This window comes from Lissotriton vulgaris, chromosome 2_1, assembly GCF_964263255.1.
Source record: "Lissotriton vulgaris chromosome 2_1, aLisVul1.2, whole genome shotgun sequence".
Lineage (NCBI taxonomy): Eukaryota > Metazoa > Chordata > Amphibia > Caudata > Salamandridae > Lissotriton > Lissotriton vulgaris.
The window spans coordinates 1722739744-1722760369 of record NC_141687.1 but is presented as its reverse complement, the minus strand read 5'-3'; the positions used below and the strand labels follow the sequence as shown (position 1 = coordinate 1722760369).

General features: G+C 43.6%; 1 protein-coding gene across 1 annotated transcript in view; it reads left to right on the top strand.

Annotated features, from left to right (window-relative positions):
* BRSK2 (BR serine/threonine kinase 2) overlaps nucleotides 1-20626 on the top strand; it is a 683888-nt gene that overhangs the window by 215334 nt on the left and 447928 nt on the right. Inside the window, exon 2 of the mRNA XM_086957728.1 lies at nucleotides 18008-18102. Within this exon, the coding sequence (XP_086813854.1) occupies nucleotides 18008-18102 (95 nt within the window). The remainder of the gene's footprint in view (nucleotides 1-18007; nucleotides 18103-20626) is intronic.

The following is a 20626-nucleotide window of genomic DNA, read 5'->3' as shown; positions in this document are numbered from 1 at the left end:
GGCTTCCTATTCTCTATATATAGGTATAGAGGTGATGGCCTTTCGGACTAGTTAGCGCTTGGACGCCCCAGGGCAGCAACCACACTTTATACGTTTACATTTCGTTTCATTTTATTTAATTTCATTTCATTGCTCACGCACTGGCTTCTCTGATGCAATCGCATCTAAGGGGTGAGCGAGGGGGACCGCATCCCCCCACTTATTTTACCAGGAGCTCGATTACTGGAGCAAATGAAGCCACACATTCACTCTTTGGCCTCTCTGGGGCGAGATCGGAGCTCATTCAGTACATTGCTCATGTGCTGGCTTCTCTGATGCAATGGCATCTAAGGGGTGAGCGAGGGGAGGCAATGAGTCAGATGGTGCAAGCCACCTTTCGTAACGTAACTTCCTGTCGTGACGTCAGCGTCCCCCCACTTCTTTTTTTAGGACTTGTGCCCTGGGTAGGGTTGTCATTCTTTTTAATCTCTGTTAATTCTCATGGCCAGTATTCCCTTCCACCTGGCTGAAGAGAGCTTTAGCTTCTCGCTGCCACCGTGATACAATGATTGGTGCTCTTTTTAAATGCATGTAGGCCTGTCTGAAATGTTCGCTATGCCAGTGTAATCTTACGTAATTGCTGGTTGTTATGCGAGTTTCCCATAATTACAGCCATAACAACATGTTACATAATTTCCAGTCCGTTTGGGTAAAACATCCTACTGCAGAAGCACTGGAACAAAGCCAATGAACAAAACTGCTCATGCCATTATGTTTTTTTCTCTATATTTGTATCGCAAAATGCGCCCTTGTGTCCAAAATGGACAAAATGGACACAAGGACTCATTTTTTATTAGAATGTATTGCCAAATGCTGGGTTTCCATTTGGAATACTGTTGCGTAGCGTCCTCAAACTTTCATGTAATTAGGCAAAAGGAAATTCCTACATTTCACTCACCTCAATGTCTGCAGGAGAGATTTCTTCTGGCGTTCTGATTGTGTTCACCCTGGGGAACAGCCATTACAACGCGGGCATAACAACGCACTACCATTACAACTAAACTTTTACTATGCATAATCCATTACACCGCATGCTATTACAATGCATGCCATTACAACGCAAGTGCTTTTAGGTGCTATTACAACCCATGCCATTACAACGTAAGTATGTGTAAGTATTTAATTTAATTAATTGTCATTTTTTTTATTACATTTTTTATTAATTTATACATAAATTAATATTATTTTTAAAAATTAATTATATTAAATTTAATTTAGTAAATATTTTAAATAGTTATTTTTGTAATTTAAAAAAAAATATAGTAATTAATAATAAATAAAAAAATAATTTTATTAAATTTAAATTATTATTTAATTCTAATTAATATTAGTTATTATATTAATTTTATTTATTTAGTAAGGGAAAGTATTTAAAATTATTCATATTCATTTTTGAATTATTTTTATTTGATTTATTCCACATATTAAAAATGTATTTTAATAAATGACAATTTAAAAAAATATATATTTTAAAAATTAATCCCCTACACTACCCAACACTTACCCTACTATTACAACCCCCTGGAGTTAGAATAGTAATTTTAACCCCTACACTATCCTACACTTACCCTACTATTACACCCCCTGGAGTTAAAATAGTAAATTTAACCCCTACACTATCCAACACTTACCCTACTATTACACCCCCTGGAGTTAGAATAGTAATTTTAACCCCTACACTAGCCAACACTTACCCTACTATTACACCCCCCTGGAGTTAGAATAGTAATTTTAACCACTACACTATCCAAAACGTACCCTACTATTACACCCCCCTGGAGTTATAATAGTAATTTTAACCCCTACACTATCCAACACGTACCCTACTATTACACCTCCCTGGAGTTAGAATAGTAATTTTAACCCCTACACTATCCAACACTTACCCTACTATTACACCCCCTGGAGTTAGAATAGTAATTTTAACCCCTACACTATCCAACACTTACCCTACTATTACACCCCCTGGAGTTAGAATAGTAATTTTAACCCCTACACCATCCAACACTTACCCTACTATTACAGCCCCCTGAAGTTAGAATAATAATTTTAACCCCTACACCATCCAACACTTACCCTACTATTACACCCCTCTGGAGTTAGAATAGTAATTTTAACCCCTACACCATCCAACACTTACTCTAATATTACAACCCACTTTTAAATGTAATTCATTTTAATTTATTTAAAATGTAATTTAATTATACTTTTTAAATTAATTAGATTTAATTTAATTTAAATTTCATGTAAAATATTTCAAAATAATTTAATTTAATTAAAATATATTTTATAAAATAAACCCATAAGCTCACTTAAATTAAAAAAAATTACTTACCAATACTTACGTTGTAATGGCATGCGTTGTAATAGCACCTGCGTTGTAATGGCATACATTGTAAAGCATGCGTTGTAATGGATTTTGCGTAGTTAAAGTTTCGTTATAATGGTATGTGTTGTGAATGTATGCGTTGTAACGTCATACATTCACGTCATACATTCACGTCATACATAAATAGGACTTTGTAGTTTGCTAGCTTCTGCATTTGATTTAGGCGCCTCGACGCCCATTGGGCTAAGTCCGCGCATCTACAAGAACTGTTTCATTCATTCATTCACATTCTTCACCCTAGAGCTACAAACGTTATGATTGACAGATGACGTGGTTGGATTAGAACTCAGCAGTTCATTGGTGCCTCAGTGTGAGCAAAGGCAGCTTTGTTTTAATGTTGTACTATGTGGGGTCTTATTTCATTATTCTTTATTTCGGTTAGACAACCTTAAAAGAATGCAGTACAATACATTTTTAAAACATTACAATACAATATATATATCTACACAGTACCGGGTTGAAATTAAGAAGAACTAGCAGCAAGATCCTTCTCGGTTAAATAACACGTATATTCGAGGAACACTTAATAAATAACAATTCATTAAATTTAAAATAGAATAATACTATAGAGCGATAAAAACAAGGTACCAGGAAACACTAAGATCAGGCCAATTCCTATTATCATTATTCTAATTTAGGTTGCAGTATAAATCTAGGTCAAATTCAATTACATGCACCAATTGGTAGTAATAGTATCAATTCCGTTACATTTATAATTGCATATTACACACACGTTCCAGTAGAGGTTAGATATGTACAATTGATTCGGATACAGTGGGGTACAAGTCAAAATACATTTCAGCTGCTAAACTACAATCATACCGACTCTGTTTACATTTTGTGGCCTTTTCTCTTCCTGACTATCGCTGCTGCTAGAAGGAAGCGGCTCAAACTGAATACTATTGGGCGTGCAGTGTCTCCTTTAAACACTCTTTCGCCATCTTTAATGTGGCGAAGACCCAAAAGTTGGCATATGGGTTTTAACCATTTTTTCCTCGCCTGTAAGTAAGCAGGGCATATGAATAACACATGGGACTCATCTTCCCTCAAGCCCATTTCACATAATTTGCATAAAATAGATCCAGTACTACCTCCTGGTCCTCTATTGCAGTGCCATTTTCGAAGTCCTGGATTTAATTTGAAGGGCACTATAGCGAAATTTTAAGTATAGTGATTTGGCCATAGGTGGGTATATTTCGTCCATAAAGGATTCTAGTTTCATATCCATTTTTAATTCAAAGAACCTGAGGGTCAGAGTCCCCAGGTTGGGATTTCTCAACACAGAGTCTTTAATATATTCCCAATACCTATTCTTTAACAATTTCTTTGAATTATTGGTAATCGAATCCGGGTCTGACCAAAAACTGCTTAACCCCAGCTTTGTAAACCACTTTTCGATATAGGCCAACCATATTAAACATGTGGAGTTTTTTATTGTCATTATCTCCTTTAAAGCCTCTCTATAGTCCACTAACTCTTCAGTGGACCAGAGGCGAACCCAGTATAACAATGGGCGCAGTGCAGCGTGGTCATCTGATCGGCGGAAATTAAGATCCCATACAACCGGGGTAAGGGGAGTGGAGACAGGTACACCTAACAGCTGTCTAAAGAATTTGTTTTCCTGAACTAAAAACGTGCCTTTCAAAATATGTCCCCAAAGTTCTGCACCATAAAGGGAAGCAGATTGTGCTTTGTACTTGAACAGACTAATTGCTGGAGCGACTGATTTATAATAGCTATTTTTGTGTTTCCTTAGAATAGGGGCTTGATTCTGAACTAGTCTGATCTTTGAGGCTTCTAATTGGGATTTCTAAGATATTCTATTATCTAAAGTGATGCCCAGGTACTTAAAACTTTGGATTTCTTCGATTTTTTCATTATTTATAGAAAAAGTTTTATTAAAACCTTTGTGTGGGTTGATTGTCATGACCTTAGTTTTGGGTGAGTTAATTTCAAGCTTCTTGTCAAGACAGTACAAACTAAATGTATTAAGAAGGTTCTGGAGTCCTTTAGGGGTTTGAGAAATTAAAATAGTATCATCCGCAAATAATAGTGCCGGAACGGTTTGACCACACAACTTGGGAGAGTCATGCTCGCAGCCCAAGAGGGTGTCAGGGATGTCATTAACATAAAGGGAGAATAAAGTAGGCGCCATAACACATCCTTGCCTAACTCCTTTCGCTATGTCTATTTTCTCACTCAGCTCCCCATTTGGCCCCCATCTGACTCTAGCAAAATTGTTTTCGTGCAGTCTGATCAGTTGTTAAAGAATGTTCCAAGGGACACCCATTTCTTTTAGCGTTCTCCAAAGTTTCCCCCTTGGAACAAGATCAAAGGCTGCTCTTAGGTCAACGAGGGCCACATACATATGGGAGTTCCTTATGTTAATATATTTCCAAACTAAACATAAAAATCTAAAAACCTAGTCCACTGTACTAATTCTATGTCTAAAACCAGCCTGGTACTTTGTAAGAATAGAATGGTCCTTGACCCATGCATTAAGCCTGCTAAGAAGTTGGCGGGAGAAGATTTTTTGCAGCACATCGATCAAGCTAATAGGTCGATAGTGAGATGGATTAGACCTATCGCCTTTCTTAAATATATTCACGATTTCTGCGGCCCTCCAGCTCTCCGGGATTGGGGCCCCTCGAGTTATTCTATTTGTGAATAAATTAATGTAGGGAGCCCAAATAAAATCCTCATGCTTCCAGAGGTCCCCGGGTTTTCTATCTGGGCCTGGAGCTTTACCAGATTTCACCGCCTTAATTGCTAGGATGGTCTCCATTAAGTTAAAAGTTTAAGGGTTCTCATATGGAGCTAGCCTAATTTGTTTTATTACACAATCTTCCTCTTCTCCCTTACAGGAATAGAGCAGAGAGAAGTGTTTTACCCAAGTACTTTCTTCAAGAAATCTGTCTTTTGTCACTTTAACCCCTTTCGTGCCCCTTGCAATGAGGCTCCAGAAGGAGGTCTGATCGCTTAGTTTACAGGCCTCAAGCAAATCCGACCAAACTCTCTCGTCCCATTCCATCTTAGCTATCTGAACCATTTTTTTGCATACTGTGTCCTCTTAGCTCTAACAGTGTCTAATTGATTTCCTTTCACGGCTTTGATAAGATCTGTTTTGGCTCGTCTACAAGCTTGGTTATACCAAGGATTTTCCTGTAAAGGAAACAGGCGATCAGAGTCCTTACTTTTTATCGCTTTTGTTAGAACAATACCAAGTTCAGAGATTAACTGACCATGGGTCTCCATGACGAGGGAGTTATCAATAATGGCATCAACATCAACTAATGGGGTCATGTATTTGACAAAGAGTTGATAGACCTTCCTAACAGTGCCTCCATTGCCCAACACCGCAGGCCACTTCAGACACCTGCGATTGTTGGATTCTATTGGTTCGTGTGAGGGTGTAGAGTCCATGCTGCCTTTTGTGCTAGAGGAAGTAAAAAGTGAATCTTGAACGGACAGGGAGAGTGGAAAGTGATCACTTTCAGTACGGGTGTCCACCTTTATATCCACTAGCATTGGCCATAGGGCCAAGGAGACTAAGATATAATCTAGATGGCTTATACAAGCCCCTCTAGCAAATGTTGGTCGAATAGGACAGTCAAAGGGGAGTCGCCCATTACATGCACGTAGTCTATGTTCTAGCGCCATGCTTAGGATTTGTAGGGCACTTGTTGTGCAGGCGACTTTATGCTCCTCATCAAAGTAAGGAATATTATTAACACTATCCTCATCCCTATAAACATCTTCCAGACCTACAATGGGCTCAAAATTCCTATTAAAGTCACCACCTATAATTAACATAGGGTTGTGGCCAAGCTCCGAGATAATATCACATAGCTGCGTTATTACTGGTGACTCCTTACATGGGTTATGCGGTCTACTATAAATATTGATCACGTAGAGTGTAAGTCCTTTGGGTTTTTTTAGTTCTAAGATCAATATATCAGGGTTTTTTGAGTCTATTTGTTTAAATGTAACTCCCATTGTGATTCTGGCCCAAATCATCAAGCCCCCAGAAGGTCTGCCGCCATGTGTGTTAACAGCTGGGATGAAAAAGGACCTGTACCCAATTTTGTAATAATTTTCTAGCCCCCAGGTTTCTTGGAACAGAATAAGGTCCCCGCTATCAAGTTATTGATGCCAGGCTGGATCAGGCAAATTCTTTTTTATACCTCCGATGTTCCAGGAGATTAGCCTAGCCTCCCTTATTTTGTTACAGGTCACATGCCCAGAGGCCATAATAGTACTCTCAGGAGCAACTATTATTGGTGGATCTACGTCTACTGCATCCAATGGGCAAGTCATTAAGATAAATGGATGCGTAGCCTTAGGAGTATGTTGGGTCTCAACATCTAATATAGGGAAAGATGTTTCACTAGCCAGTGAATTGCCCAGTATTGCTGATAATTCTTGCGATTCTTGCCCTTGATAATTAGATGGGTCAGGAACATTAAGGCTGAAAGTTTGACTAACGTAGTTCAACCTTTCTAGATCCTCAAGTATATTACAATTTTCCATCCTATTTATCTCACTCGTAAGGATGTCGTTTGTGGAGGCAAATCTCTGGGTTATAGAATCGCATGCTATGAGGTCATCAGATGCTATACTGCATGCCTTAATATGGCCCATCTGGAGTCAGTCACAGTCGTTTAGGCCTGACAGTATCCCAAATCTATTTTCTAGTCTTATCTCCCAATCATTAACTGGGGTACCCACATCCCATCTACGTGCCCCTGTATTCCACCTGGGCCTTGAAGTATTAGAATGAGCCACCCTGAATCTATTTCCTGAACTTATCCCCCAGTCATTCACTAAATCACCCGCATCCCATCTATGCGCACATGCATTCCACCTAGTCCTTAGGGTATTCGGATGTGTTACATTTTTCTGCTCGCCATGGAAAAATCCAAGGGTGAGGGGGATAATAGTTCCACCTCCTACGTTGGGGGGGGGGGAGATGTTTGACAAGACATTAGGTAATACAGACGTATTAGAAAAATTCAACACCACGCAGTCACCTTTGAACAATTTTGGTCTGTTTCCTATCCAGGCCACCCTCCTAGCCGTTCTTGATCTCCCCAGCTAGCTGTTGTTTTCCCCATGGAGCCATCTGCATATTTCCTGACAGCCAGTGTAGTGCCTTGCTAGTCAGAGATGAAACAGATTCTGACTGGCCAGGTGGCAAGACTGGTACGTTGGCCAACACCAACACCAAGGGTGAAGCCTCTGCTATAAATTGGAGAGGAACTATCTCCGGGCACGGTGCAGTTGGTACAGTTGGTCTTGATATAGGGTATCCTCTTATTGCTGCCTCATTATCAGGATTTTCTAATACCTGCCCAGGGGCGATAGTCAATGCCGTGTTTCCACTACCCTCTATCCCGTTCGCAGTATGCTCGTTGTTTGTGTCAGCTAGATTTGATACTAGGGTTGTCATACTACCCACATCCTCAGCTATCTTGTTCTGTACCCCACCCAATCTTTTTACCTCAGCAGTGAGCTTATCAATTTTACACATCAGCGGTTTGATAATAGCCTTTATCTTACAATCAAACATGTCAGCTATCCTATCAAACAGCTCATCGCCCATAGTTTGCCTAGCCCCATCCTCCTCATGATCCATACTTATTTCCTTAGATTTTGGTGGCGGTATAACCCTTTTTCTCCCAGATCGTAGTCCCCCACGCTTAGGCTGTGTTTTCCTACATGTCTTGACTGGCCTAGTTGCAGAGACAGGGGGGGGGACTTCCTCAGTTATCGCATCCACCTGTATATCAAGGTCAATATCAGCATCTATTTCGGCATCAGCCACCATCACTGCACTTTTGTCAGAAATTTCATTAACATGAAGCTCAGTGTCAGGGACGTCACTGTTATCAGCATGCAATGGTACAGCTATCGGTGGCGAATCAGAGATTTGGCTCGGGGGGTAGAGAATGGGAGATTGGCTCAGTCCTAACGACTGCCTTCTTTCACTATTAATTTTGGTTACCACCTGAACCAAATAGTTTTCCATTGTATTGGACGCGGGGCTGCAAGTTTTTTAGGCATATTAGACAATAGCACGGGTAGATGAAGGGATTAGTGCCGGGGAATAGTCAGTGTATGAGATGGAGAAGGCTAAGGCCAATAACAATGTCCCCTAGTACAATACAATCATTTAAGCGAAGCACTCTTACTTCAAGGATCTATCTCCATCACCAAATGGGCAGAGGTCCAAGCCCAGTCCAGTTCCGTTCTGTCTCGGACTGTCTAAGACTGTCCGCCCTTTGTCCGGGCTTCGTCCGGCGCATCCTGCACGCGTCCTCGTGGGGCGAGGGCCCTGCCACAGCTTTAAGTGCCTCCTGGCTCGCTCGTTGGTGGCGTCAGCGTCAGCCAAGAATCCTGGGTTGTGTAGTTTGTAACCGACCGGCGGAGCCAAACCCGGCCGGTCGTCCACGAAGGTTGGGGGCGGAGCCAAGCCCGGTCGAGGAACTGGAAGCAGGTGAGCCCCGGTGACAGGAACGAAAGGAGAGCAAACAAACAGGGGGTCTTATTTGGTTTTGGCACCCTAAGGACCCTAACAAAGCGTACTGCACTGTATCCTAGGGACGCTGACCCCTCGTGTTGCCAGCATACCGCAATTATCTCTAGGGGCATTTACTACCATGAGCCACACTGCTCGGCATCCCAAAACTTTCAACCAACTGTACCACAGCCTACAAGCGCTAACTAAACACACTCTCTGTAGAAGATGATATTCTACCACACATCACTGTGTTTTCAACTCACTGCACACACTACATTGCATCTGAGATACGCTATTCCACCATGTTCCCCTGCATCCTTAAAACCCACCAGAAAGCATCCACAGGGGCATAGCTGTCAACAGTGCAGCAGGTGAAGTTGCAACACGATACGGAGTCTGAGTGGCCCACTGCACCCCAATTATGACTATTTTTACTATTAAACTAAGGGATAGGGATACCAGCCTTTTTCTTGCTTGCATTAGGGTCTGTGGTACCATTACTATGCCACAGCCTGTCAATTCCGATGATTGACTGCGCTATGGCCCAGGAACATTTATTAAACACACCGAGCTACATCCGGGAAACCTTAATCCACTATATCGTACTGCACACTCTGGACACTTGCCAACCATATGGCTCTAAACGCTAAGGACACTTACCCACATTTGCATTTTATACCAAAGACTTAAACCCACTACACTGAATCTTAGCGGCACTCAACCACAGCCCGTGGGAGTAAGAGCAGTGGGCTGGGTTGGAGGGAGTGTGGGAGGGAATCGACAGACGACCACGAGGGAAAATTAAATAAATAATGAATTTTTCCATGTCATTGTAGGTCGAATTCCCCCTATCCCCCAGCTGAACCCAGCACCTCATTGCTCTTACCTGCACGGGCTGCGGCTGGCGGCACTAATTCAGCAGGCTGCCTGTAAAACATCCACTGCATTGCACTGCTTCCCAACACACTGTACCATATCCTTGGAACACTAACCAACCATATTGATTTACGCACTATCTTTGAACATTATACAACACTATGCTACATCCTGTGACATAAACCCATTACAGTGCATTGCATCTTAAGGACAACACTACAGGCAGTCATAATACGTCCCAGGGTAGTAACTCATTGCAGTGCACTAGACCACAAGAAAGCTACCCACCACACTCCAGTGGATACTAACTCACAACAATACACCACGTCCAATGGGTGCTAACCCATCATACACCATTCCATTCTGAAGGAAGTAACCCACCTGTCTGGCCCAGAAGCAGGATAACACACTGTACTGTATCCCAAGGAAGTCACACCATTACACAATATCCTAAGAACATTAATCCTACACACCACATAAAAGTGAAAATATCTGCCACATTGTGGTGCATCATAGAGAGGTGACAAACAGAAGTGCTCATGAAGGGAGTGGTAACAAACACACTGCAAGAACGCAGGAACATTAGCCCTCCACACTGCACCTCATCCTGCAGACTCTAATCCACTACACAACACCACACCCTTTGGGTGTTATCTTACTACACAGCATGGCATCCTATTGGAACTAGCTGACCACAGTCCACTGCATCCTTTGGAAACTATGGCCCAGCTCTGCATCAAAGGGACTCAAATGCATGAGGCTGAGGCACAAACAAGGTAATACACTACTACACATCCCATGGACATTAAACTACCACACTATCAGTGGCACAACCAAAATGTTTACCCGCCGTCCCACAGAATGTTGTCGAGGCGGCTTTCAGTCTCCCAAATCTCACACATATCCATAGGATTTGGGCTGAATGAGCGGCCTCCTGCACCTCAGGACCTTGAGTTGTGCACCTACACACTCTCAATAAATATAAATCCAACACAAAGCCTTGTGCATTAGATACACTCACCCTCTACACCTCATGACATCCAAATAACATGTATGAGCCTACTGCACTGCATCATAGGTACACCCAGGAATGCACTCCAGTGGCAATCCTGGTGAGTACTGCCAAGATCAAGCAATGAAACATTGCCTGATTACATCTAAGATACTACCTCAAAGGCGCACCCCTTCCTTGCAAGAGGGCATGTAAAATCCCTCAGAATCAAGCAGTCCGCCATTTCCCACAAAGTTGACGCCAAGGTCCTGCCCTGGAAGCCAGTTATACTCTTGATTCGGGTGCACTTATTTTCCTCGTCTGTCTTAATTCCCCTCAAGAATGCTGCTCTACTCCCAATGCACGAGTTAGCAGCAAAAAATGTGCAACACAGGCTTGTTGGAGATGACTCTGATACACTTGTCTGCGCAAAATGGGGAAAAAAGATTTCAAAAATGTTATTCATTGGGTGAAATTTCATCAGACTGCTTTATAAACATTCCAAATGCAACATTTGCTCTATCACGGTCCAAAAGGGCTATTTGCAAAGCTGCACAAATAAATATATGAATGCATTTTTTTTATGAGGGGTGGTAAATCGGAACATCATTTTTCTTACAGGGTTATGGATTTATCTTTGGACCCAGATAAAATCAGAAAATCGAAATACATCACGGATTTAAATTATATTACTTTTGCAGAAATGTAATTTCATGCCAGATTAGTAGAACATGGAAGAGAAGACGTGTATAACGCACAAAGACTATGAATGACGGAAATTAGAGCATTTTTTTAGCCCAGGTGCTTGGAACCCTCGTGAGGGTCCCTGGTTGCTTAGCACTGTCCCTGGCCTTGCTTTTGTGTAATCGTCATTGCAATTCTCCATGGAGTTCACAACGTGTTTGAGGCGGAGGAAGCCATTGTTAAGTCTGACTGAAGAGAGCATTAACAAGCACATGCGTGTCGGTGCTCTGCGCAAATATGTATTTTAATACCAAGCAAAGAGCTTTCATTCTGGCATAAAAATGACACGACCTACATATTGTAATGAATGGCGGCCCGTTACAATATTCCATTCTCTGCATTTCTTTAATGCTGTAGTGATTGCCCTGCCTCCACGTGAAAAGTGTCAGCGGACTGCGATAACTTGGCGCGACTTGAGCGAATGTACGCTTTGGGTGTCTTTACAGTAGTGCTCTGTACAGGCTGTGGTGATACACCCCCTCAGCGTTGTATAAAGCAGACCACCAACTGGCACATAGCATGGGGCAGCTGTCGTGTGTGGCTAGGTTCCTGGGCATAATGATCTAAGGAGGTGTAGAGATAGAAAGTGTACTCATTTTTTAGCGGACAAAATGTACAAAACAACCCATGCTTCTTCCCTGCCACTCTGTTAAATGAAAACATACGTCATATGCCTGTACCTAGTTTTGGTACATGTACACCTCAGATGGCGCGTGTAGTTTGTTGTTTTATATGGTGCTCTGTTCTGGGTTGGGGGGGTCTTACCCTGGCCACCTTGTCGAATTAAAACCTGTGCCCATGAAAACATACGTCATATGCCTGTACCTAGTTTTGGTACATGTACGCCTCAGATGGCGCGTGTAGTTTGTTGTTTTATATGGTGCTCTGTTCTGGGTTGGGGGGGTCTTACCCTGGCCACCTTGTCGAATTAAAACCTGTGCCCATGAAAACATACGTCATATGCCTGTACCTAGTTTTGGTACATGTACGCCTCAGATGGCGCGTGTAGTTTGTTGTTTTATATGGTGCTCTGTTCTGGGTTGGGGGGGTCTTACCCTGGCCACCTTGTCGAATTAAAACCTGTGCCCATGAAAACATACGTCATATGTCTGTACCTAGTTTTGGTACATGTATGCCTCAGATGGCGCGTGTAGTTTGTTGTTTTATATGGTGCTCTGTTCTGGGTTGGGGGGTCTTACCCTGGCCACCTTGTCGAATTAAAACCTGTGCCCATGAAAACATACGTCATATGTCTGTACCTAGTTTTGGTACATGTATGCCTCAGATGGCGCGTGTAGTTTGTTGTTTTATATGGTGCTCTGTTCTGGGTTGGGGGGGTCTTACCCTGGCCACCTTGTCGAATTAAAACCTGTGCCCATGAAAACATACGTCATATGCCTGTACCTAGTTTTGGTACATGTACGCCTCAGATGGCGCGTGTAGTTTGTTGTTTTATATGGTGCTCTGTTCTGGGTTGGGGGGTCTTACCCTGGCCACCTTGTCGAATTAAAACCTGTGCCCATGAAAACATACGTCATATGTCTGTACCTAGTTTTGGTACATGTACGCCTCAGATGGCGCGTGTAGTTTGTTGTTTTATATGGTGCTCTGTTCTGGGTTGGGGGGGTCTTACCCTGGTCATCTTGTCTAATTAAAACCTGTGCCCAAGAAAACATACGTCATATGCCTGTACCTAGTTTTGGTACATGTACGCCTCAGATGGCGCGTGTAGTTTGTTGTTTTATATGGTGCTCTGTTCTGGGTTGGGGGGGTCTTACCCTGGCCACCTTGTCGAATTAAAACCTGTGCCCATGAAAACATACGTCATATGTCTGTACCTAGTTTTGGTACATGTATGCCTCAGATGGCGCGTGTAGTTTGTTGTTTTATATGGTGCTCTGTTCTGGGTTGGGGGGGTCTTACCCTGGTCACCTTGTCGAATTAAAACCTGTGCCCATGAAAACATACGTCATATGCCTGTACCTAGTTTTGGTACATGTACGCCTCAGATGGCGCATGTAGTTTGTTGTTTTATATGGTGCTCTGTTCTGGGTTGGGGGGGTCTTACCCTGGCCACCTTGTCGAATTAAATCCTGTGCCCAGCACTTATCAGTGCTGGATGCCTAGGCAAAAGAGCACAGCTTCTGTGGGGACATGGGGGGCTTTGGGTTATGGGCGCGACAGTGCTACAGAACGCCATCTTCTCTTCCCCGGTCACTGTGTAAAAGGAAAGCACACATCTGTTCAGGTGTCATGCTGGTGTACGTTGCTTTAGGAACTGCGCCCATTGATGGTGCTGTGGAACATGCTCAGTCTGCCTCCTTCATGGCAGCTAATACGGGCTTCATCGTCATCCGTGTGTGCTGCTTGAATTAACAGGTCTCTTGTTATTTTCTTATTACAATGTTATGAGCTGATGAGCATGCGCCCCAAATTTGTCAGTACTCAGGGTACTGATCTTAAGTAGGGCTGTCCTGTCTCCCACCTGCCTCCTAGTCGGAATACCATGTGCAAACCTCATTCTAACCCAGGGCGGTTGGTGGTGTTTGTGGGACATTCATGACTGCACACATCAGTATTGAAAGGAGAATATATTCCTGTCTGCCTCATAAAACAGAATTAATGGCACTTTCTGCTGTGTGCTTCACTGGTTTAATTTCTCAAGTTAAAGGGCGGTTGCAGCAGAAGGAGTTGACGCTGCTTCGACTGATAATCCTCCCTGGCATCATTTTGCTTTCAAATGTGCAGATTCATATGTTCCCTAGCTCTGGCACACACCACTTCACTATGTCATGACAAGTAGATTGTCAACTCCCTTTTGCACCCACCCCACAGTGCTACTGCTAGGCCTTGTCCCTCTGCAATGGAACGAGGGGTGGGTGACAAACTCCGCTCCTCTGCTGGAGTTAGCAGAGTTTTGCCCACTCCACTCTGCGCTTGCAGCGTAGAGTTCCGGAAAAACTCTGCCAACCTCGTGTGTCAGAGTTTGTTCTCATGCACAGCTCACCAATGTTAGGTTGGCGAGCGAGAAAATCAAACTGTAGAATGCCTCCTGGCGAGATTTCTCAACACGGGCGGTAGGTTGCGGAATGTCGCTACAGCTTGCGTTGACAAAGCTGCAACTTCAGCAGAAAATCTACTCGAGCAGCAGTAAGAAGTAGCGCCCTCCGGCGAGCTGCATGGTGCTGTTTGCGCTGATTTTACAGCACAAACAAGCTCCATGCGCTAAAATCAGCACGAACAGCGCAACGTGCCGAATTTGATTACTTGCGGAACCCCGCAGAATCTTGCTGAATTTTTGTGTAACTCTGCGGAGTGAAACTCCAGGGGCCTCATTTGTGAAAAGTGACGCATCGCTGCATGAAAGCAGCGATGCGTCACTTCTCAGTGCACACTCCTTGCGACATTCCTGATGCGTCATATTTAATGTATGACGCATCATGTCGCAAGGAGTTACAGATACGTCAGTATTTCTGACGTATCTGTAAGCACAAAAGTGACGCATTGCTGGAGTGTGTCACAAAAGTGACACAACTCCAGCAATGTGTCCTTTCACATGGGGCAAGCCCCATGTGAAAGGGCCTGCGTCAGTCTTACGCCTGCTGTGAGGCAGGCGCAAGATTTTGACGCAACGGCGTCCTAAAAGTGACGCAGTGAAATCTCATAGATTTCACTGCGTCACTTCCTCGACCCTTCCTTGCGTCAATACGCCCCCCCTTGCATACATTATACCTGGAGCAGGTATAATGTGGAGCAGAGGTTTACAAAGTGACGCATCTACCTAGATGCGTCACTTTGTAAATATGGCGCAACAAAACGCATTTTTTACGCCACTGGTGCGTCACAAAAAGTGACGCACCGGCGGCGTAAAAGTGACGCACAGCCTCATAAATGAGGCCCCCGGAGTTTTGCCCACCCATAAATGGAACCCTTGCGGCCCCACACTTTTGTCTTGAACACTCTACAGGGTTCTCACACGTTCTCTGATGTTCGGTGCAGTGAGTTGAATACAGTTTTCCATGTACTGTCAGGTGTCTGTTGCTGTATGTCTATTCATGAGGCCTTGCCTGCCCCCTCTCGTGTATTGTCCTTCTGTGTCCTGGGAGCTGGCATGATTCCACGCACCCTTGATGTGGGCAGATATTGGAAGTGTGGCACAGGGAGATAACGCTATTATTCACTCAGTATCAAACAGAAAGATAGTTTGGCGTTAGGTGTTTTGGCTACAAAATGGCCCAACAGATCACAACTCAAGAACTCGTCTAATCGGAAAACAAAATGAATGTCTGTGATAACGCGCAATCTGTAACCTCATTTCCGTCGTTTAATTTGTAGTGCAGAAACAACCTCCACAATTGTGTCCGAGATCTGTCCGCGGATCGGAGTCTGCTGTTAAACTGTGCTCTAGCAATTATAGTAATTACAGCAAATTGCTCGGATTACCTACTGGCAACGACATTAGTCCAAATCCTACCTTTTTATCCAGTACTTATTTAGTGTGTAAATGGAAAGCATTTACCCTCTTGCACACTGTTATCTCCCAGCTGTTCGCTGTACTTTAAGCACCCTCCTCCTCTCATATCTCCTCCTAAATACCAAAACCCTTTTATCAAAAAGGCTGCCGAAGAAAAAGAGGGCTGGGAGGGACGATTGTAAGTACTAGGGCGAGGACGTGGGAATCGTAGTAATGAAGATTGCCGATAAGTAATATGAGCATTACTTCCTCAAAAACATAGAAGGCTGTATTACACTGAGTGTGCTCCACACCAAAAACACCTATTAAGTTCCACAAACCAACAGTGTGACCAACATAGTGAATATGCTCCAATATTATACTGGAATGAACTTCCACTGCACCTGAGACAATGCTCCGACCACATACAATTCAGGACGCAACTCAAGACTACTCTCTTCTGTCTCTGATTTCGCTGTAGAAACTCCACCTCGTGTGGACCGTCCAAAGCGCAGCGATACCCCTCCGGGGGTCAATTTGGGCACTATATAAATAAAAATAAATAAATAAAATATTACTTGAGGAGAGCACAAAATTGTAGAAAAGAAACTCCTTCAGCGTGTCAGAGGTTTCGCAAGAACCTGAGACCCGAAAGCTCACTCCTAATTCTGAGCTACATTCCATCTATAATGCAAAAAGAAAGTACATGGGGAATACCAGGTGGCAGCTCTACAAATATTACCAGTGGATACTCCTCTCCATTCCGTCCACGAAGCTGCCATTCCTCCACTGTAATGGGCTTTATTCACACCTGGGAGGTCTTTACTAGAAGCCACAAATGTTAAAAATATCTTTTTGAGGCCTGCAGAGAGATGGAAACAGAATTGGAAAGATTATCTCTCTGTTATCTTCCCACCAGAACTCTCCACTCCCCTTCTGCCAAAAATGTTAAGATCCTCAAATTAAAATGTTCTACCTGGGGCGGCAGAAGTTTCTTACGCTACACTGCTAAACTCTAGAATAACCTTCCTCTAAATTTGAAACCTCAGTCAAATATTCTCCAATTTAGGAAGCTCTAAAACTTGGGGGCATATTATCAAGAAAGGTAATAAAATTATCGCTGCTTTAGGGGCAGAAAACTGCTGCTAAAACGGCGATAATAGGCTTGATAATATGCTCTATGGAATTCCAATTGAAGCCCATGTTAGATGTGAAGGACATCTAACATGGTCTTCAATTGGAATTCCATAGAGCATATTATCAAGCCCTTTATCACCGTTTTAGCTGCAGTTTTCTGCAGCTCAAGCGGCGATAATTTTATCACCTGTCTTGATAATATACCCTTTGGTTATTTGTCAATTAATATCAAGGTACAGGTAAGATCCATACGAAGGTTGCAGCACTAAGACGCCTCAGGGCATACACGCGCTTTGATATAATTTGTTTATCTTATCTCTGTATCCTTGTTGGAATTAGTGCTGGCTGGTTTGTGTTGGTATGGCTTGTGGTCAATAGCTATCCCGTGTTTGGGATTTGTGTTCTCTGGTCTGTGTTGGTGTGGTGCATGCTGGGTAGCTATACCCTGGTTGCAATTTATGTTCTCTGATTTGTGTTGGTGTGGCGTATCATGGGTAGCTATTCCCTGGTTTGAATAGCTGCTTCCTGTTTGGGAATACCTTTAACTGGGTATTCATCAACTGATCATGACTGTTCTGGGAAGCTCACCATCACATCTTGCACTTGTGGAAACACCTAAAAAGACATTCCTAGAAACCACCCGCCTATTTGGGGGAGGTTATTTTTCAATTGAGAACACCGCCTACCCGCCACACATCCCCAACACCTCACCCAGTGTTCAATACACAACATGTCCGACTACTTTAACGCCATCTTCACTGGGTGAAAAGTCACCACTTGCTTGTGACACTTATAAATGATCCGAAAGGTGGACAATCATTTCTAACCCCTGAACGTTCTCTCTTTCCTTTCTTCTAGGTCTGGTTAAATTGGGCATCCACTGCGTCACGTGTCAAAAGGTGGCCATCAAAATCGTGAACCGCGAGAAGCTGAGCGAGTCCGTGCTAATGAAGGTAATTTTCACGCTAGTGATTACTGGGGGAAAGGGAGAAAAGAGGCGCTGCTCTCTGCTGTTCAGACTCGCGCAGTGTGGAAAATTAATATCTTTAATTATGTTTAACAAACAGGCCTGTCAGCACTAGGGCAGCCCTAGTATTAGAGCCCCCAGGGAGGGGTCGAGAGGAAATGTGCTGGAATTAAAGAGATAAAATACCAGGTGTCGGCGCAATACTTATGGGTCTGAGAAAGGGAAACACTGCTTTTTGCATTGTCTGCCATATATCCTTTCACCAGAGCTTCTTCTGCGGGTTTCTTGGCTCTGCTGTGTTGTCATGTTGTATCCTTGCACTGGGTGCAGTCTGTGTCTAGACACTAGTACTTCTTCTGTAGGTGTAAGCCTCACCCAAGGTCACCCTGCTAACCAAAATCAACCTGTAGGAGATCAAGGCTAGACTGGGGCATAGTTGGGTTTCGGCAGCTCATGGTGCAATGAAGGCAGCCCTTAGCCCAGGGGTCCCCAAACCGGTCCTGGAGGGCCGGATCCATGCCAGATTTTTAAAAAACCGACATGTATCTCAATGGGGATATCCCCAAAATCTGGCATGGATCCGGCCCTCCAGGACCGGTTTGGAGACCCCTGCCTTAGCCTGTAGCCGACTAGGAAAATAACAAAGTGGCACAATTGTAGTCCAGCTTTGCTGCTCTCTAACCCCCCGCATCACCCGTCCTGCGCACCACGCTGTTTTTAAGTGGAAGCCTTCCAGCCAGTGCAGCTGTCAGGTTTGTTAAAGGTATCTTGGGCACATTCAGAAAGTTGACCTAGGAATGCATTTATCCATTTCTGACCTTTGGCGTTGTGGTTTGTAACTTACATTTTCTGGCTTTCTATTAGCTGGCTCTATTTTTTTAAGAGTGTCCAGCTTGAGTTTGTCCCTGCCGTTACCCAAACTTGTTTACTGTATTCTTCCAGAAGCATGATTTCTGTAAACAGGCCTTTAAATCTTGTTTTTTATCTAGTCACATTTACTATGCATTCAAAGACAGAGATCAAAAGTCAAGCTGTTTTCCTAGAGAGCCTGCTGTTTACTCTTCTTTTTCTGACCTCAAAGTGAGAGAATTTATGTGACAATCCTGCTGAGTACCCATGTAAGAGGAGAGGTGTAGGATGTTTTTTTTTCTAGCACACAACAAAAGAACTGAATAATGCAGATGTTTCAGAATATATCAGAAATAAGATTAAGACACATCAATACACAAGGTGATGAAGTTTGCGCACATTATCGTTTGTGTGCAATAAAACCGTATTTCGGTGCAAACGTAATGGTAATTTCAATTGAAGATGTGTTGTCTGTAATGGTAGTACACTACCACGCATACATACTCCACACAACACCACTGCATTCCATGCCCTTCTACTCTATGCCACACCACTCCATTCTGCAACATTCCACTCCACAGTACAACATGCCACTCCATTCTACGCCCCTCCAGTTTAAGACACTCTACGCAACGCCACTTGACTCCACTCTACGCCACTCACTCCATGACACAGCACGCTACTCCACTCCTCTCTACTCCACAACACTTACCTCACTCCACTCTACCCCACTACAATCTATCCCACTCCACTCTAATGTACCCCGATCTACACCACTTTGCTATAATCTACCCCAATCAACTTCACTCCACTCTACCCCATCTACTCCAATCTACCCCACACCACCCCAATGCACCCCACCCTTCTTAACCCTGTTTAAATCTACCCCACTTCCCTCAGATCTACCCCAATCTACCCAACTCCACTCCAATCTACCCCACTCCACTCCAATTTACTCCACTCTAATGTACCCCATTGCCCTTAATGTAACCCAATCAACTCCAATCTATCCCACCCCACCCACTCTGCTGCACTCCATTGAAATCTATCCTACAGTGCTCCAATGTACCCAGTCTACCCCTCTCCAATCTACCTCAATTCACTCCACTCCAATGTACCCCAATCCAACCCACTCCACTCCAATGTAGCCCACTAACTTCTACTTAACACACATCTACTCTAGTCCAATTTAACTACCCCACTCCAATCTAACCCTCTCTACTCCACTCCAATCTACCCCACTCTGCCCCATCGCACTGCAATCTACCCCAGCCCACTCTACCCTAGTCCAATCCACTCCACACTACCCAACTCCAATCCACCCAATCTACTCCACTCCACCCTAATCTACCCCACTCCACTCCACTGCAATCTACCACACTCTTTCCCAATCTATCTCACTCCAGTCTCAACTCCACTCCAATCTATCAATCTCCACCCTCCCACCCACTCCAATCTAACCTACTTGACTCCACCCTCCTCTACCCCACTCCAGTCTACCCACTCCAATCCTACCCACACTACCCCACTCCATTCTACCCCATTCTACCATACTCCACTTCACTCTACCCCACTCCACTTCACTCTACCCCACTCCACTTCACTCTACCCCACTCCACTTCACTCTAACCCACCACACGCCACTCAAATTTACCCTACTC